Source organism: Palaemon carinicauda, chromosome 20 (genome assembly GCF_036898095.1).
Source record: "Palaemon carinicauda isolate YSFRI2023 chromosome 20, ASM3689809v2, whole genome shotgun sequence".
NCBI lineage: Eukaryota > Metazoa > Arthropoda > Malacostraca > Decapoda > Palaemonidae > Palaemon > Palaemon carinicauda.
In genome coordinates, this window is record NC_090744.1 from 35,023,432 (window position 1) to 35,026,501 (window position 3,070).

Sequence of the window (3,070 nt, forward strand, 5' to 3'; positions counted from 1 at the left end):
TCCCAATATTCTTCTGATGGTTTTTCATTCTTTACATGTTTAAAAGTAAACTCAACGTATGATTCTGCCTCGCCTTTCGTCTTACTTTATCTAGTTTTCTTAGTATTTTTTAAACAGACGAATGGGACTTCCCTACTTGATTCCTATCACGGATGGCTTAATTTTTCAACCCTAGATGATTTTCCTCAATCACCATATTGTGTTTTCCTAACAACATAAATTATCAGAATGAAAATGGAAAAAAGATTTTATACTATTCAAAGACAATTGATAACAAGGAAAGGTTGGGTGCAAATGATTAATGCTTGTATATTCTTTAAAAACAGAAGCCTTTGTCGAGACGATATATTTCTCCTTTTTCATGGAGATATGAGAAAATGATTGTCAACCTTCTAAAGAAATCTATTTTCTTACTTCATAAAAATATCAGAATATACACGGTGTTCAAAGTCTCTCTCACCAGTAAGTATTTTGACAACCCTAAAAGAGTAATGGTCCTCGGATGTTTACTGCTGAGAGACTTTTTGAACACCCTGTATTGCTTTAATCAAAATGTCCTCTCAGCCCCATGCAAGCAAGGACAGCAAAGAGTCCACTAGAATAATTTCCTTCCGCTCCTATATTCCTCAGCGAAAAAAGAAAAGACATGCAGACTCAAGAAGAGGTGCAGGAAGGTGAATGGCCAGTGCTCCTCAAAATGCAAAGGGGACGAATTTGAGATCCCAGGATGCTGTATGGGCAAAGGCTGTAAGTGCTGCACGAAGGACGGGCTCTGTCCCCTAACGCCTAAATGCAAGTCCAAAGGCGGAGTCTGCTGCGAGGAGAACTTGTGTTCCGGGGGACCCTTCATGTCTGGCTACTGTGATGCCGGATGCGGTTGCTGCATGGGTGAGTCTGCCCTTATGTGAGTTGTGAGATAAAAGGAAGATAAGAGATATCAGATATGTTGAAACAGAACTTTCTTGATTATTTTACGAACCAGAAATCATTATTTTGTGGTCTCCTTACTATATGGTGTTTTAAATATGTTTTGGTAAATCAGAATAGATTCTAATGCAGGAATGAAAAGCAAAAATAAAAGAGATGATTAATTTTACATATTGGGGCTAGCTGATTGTTTGTGTGTGTGTGTATGTATGTATGTATGTATGTATGTATGTATGTATGTATATACACAAACAAATATAGACATTTTATATATATATATATATATATATATATATATATATATATATATATATATATATACGTACACACATATAAATATATATATATATATATATATATATATATATATATATATATATATATATATATATATATATATATATATAGAGAGAGAGAGAGAGAGAGAGAGAGAGAGAGAGAGAGAGAGAGAGAGAGAGAGAGAGAGAGAGAGAGAGAATATATTTGGCTAATCTTATCTTTGAAGGGGTAAAATGAAACTTGAATGTTATTTGGTTTACCGTAAATTCATATTGGGTGTAGTCAAATAGAACTGGGATGTCCCTTTTGGATAAAGTTCATCTTAAGAGGAGTGAAATACAACAAGGATTCTATTTTGGGCGTGGTACGTCTTGGGGGGGGGGGGGTTACTGAAGCTTATCTTAAAGCAGCTAAAATAGAAACAAAGACTTTTTTTGGGGGGTGAAGTCTATCTTGGATGACGTGAAATAGAACCAGGATGCTAAAAACATGGCGTTTATCTTGGAAAGGTTAAGAGACCAGGTTGGGGTCAAAAAGATGTGTGGATAGCATGAAAATGAATATCCTACAGGAGATAGTTTTAGATCTAGAGGGAAAGGTGATAGATAAAATTAAGAGGTACATTTATGGGGAGAAAAAAAAAATTGAGCAGTACCAAAATTTCTTTTCGTTTCCAGACTCTTCCAAATACAAGCATCAAAAACAACATATTGTTACCCAATTTTCTAGTCATTTCAGTCAACATAGAAGTAATTAAATCATTCTTTTCCAATGTCCAAACCTAACCTTAGGCGTCATCTCACCTTCCACAGGTAAAGTCCTGCTACGCAACGTCACAGAGGAAGCCGAGTCAGTTCCTGGTAACCGCAAGATCATCAAATCGAATAAAGGAAAAGACAAACTAAAGGCGGGTAAAGAGAGACAGTCGGAAACGAAACCTGGAAGCGAAAAGGATGGAGCCATTGAAGAGAAAGTACATGGCAAACGGAAGGAGGAGAAGAAGAAGAAAGAGGATGAGAGACTTGAAATCCAGAACAATAAAGACGGCAAAATAAAGAAAAGGCCAGATGGAAGACTCAAGCATGGAAAGTGGGAGGAAAAACAGAAAAACGTGGAAAATAAAAGGAATAACAAACAGAGAGGCCGTAATGGGGACAAACGTAAGAAGACCTTTGGAAAAACTGAAAAGTCTGGGAAGAACAATAAAAAGTCCTTAAAGAAAAGTGGAAATGAAGGTAAAAAGAAAAACATTCAGAGGATGAAAATCGGGAAGAACGGAAGTGATAAAAGGCAAAAGGTTAAAAGTAAAGGAGGAAAGAGACTGAAGGGAGAAAGACCTAATAAGAAGACAGGACAAACCAAAGGTGGAGTGAGAAATAAAAACCCAAGTAACACTAAACTCAAAGAGAAGAAGAACGCATCTAAAAGAGGAAAGAATTAATACATAAAACACTCAAATGAAACAGGGAAATCGCAGTACCAAACAATAATCTGAATTTACGAAGATCTGAGAGAGAGAGAGAGAGAGAGAGAGAGAGAGAGAGAGAGAGAGAGAGAGAGAGAGAGAGAGAGAGAGAGAGAGAGAGAGAGAGAGAGAAAACTGTTATTCAGAAACGAATGTATGAATAACTAAAGTGAAGGATGGAACGTGCAAGAGTCTAAATAATAATGGAAAACAATTCATGAATAACATGAGAATTAAGATGGATGAGTAAAGCCGCAAAACAGTTGAGCAAACTTTCAAAATCTAATTACATCCACACCCGTAGTTTGCCAACATAGGAATTACTTACGCTAATGCCTCTCGTAATTTCCGTCGCTGATGTAATTTTCACACATTTGATGAAAATTGACGCCTCTTCCC

The 3,070-nt window shown here is 36.5% G+C and overlaps 1 protein-coding gene across 1 annotated transcript in view; it reads left to right on the forward strand.

Moving 5' to 3' along the window:
- LOC137659733 (uncharacterized) overlaps window positions 1–2,783 on the forward strand; it is a 34,902-nt gene extending 32,119 nt beyond the window's left edge. Inside the window, exons 4-5 of the mRNA XM_068394547.1 lie at window positions 631–888; window positions 2,019–2,783. Coding sequence (XP_068250648.1) covers window positions 631–888; window positions 2,019–2,647 — 887 coding nt within the window. The 3' untranslated portion in view covers window positions 2,648–2,783. The remainder of the gene's footprint in view (window positions 1–630; window positions 889–2,018) is intronic.
- Window positions 2,784–3,070: the final 287 nt, after the last annotated feature.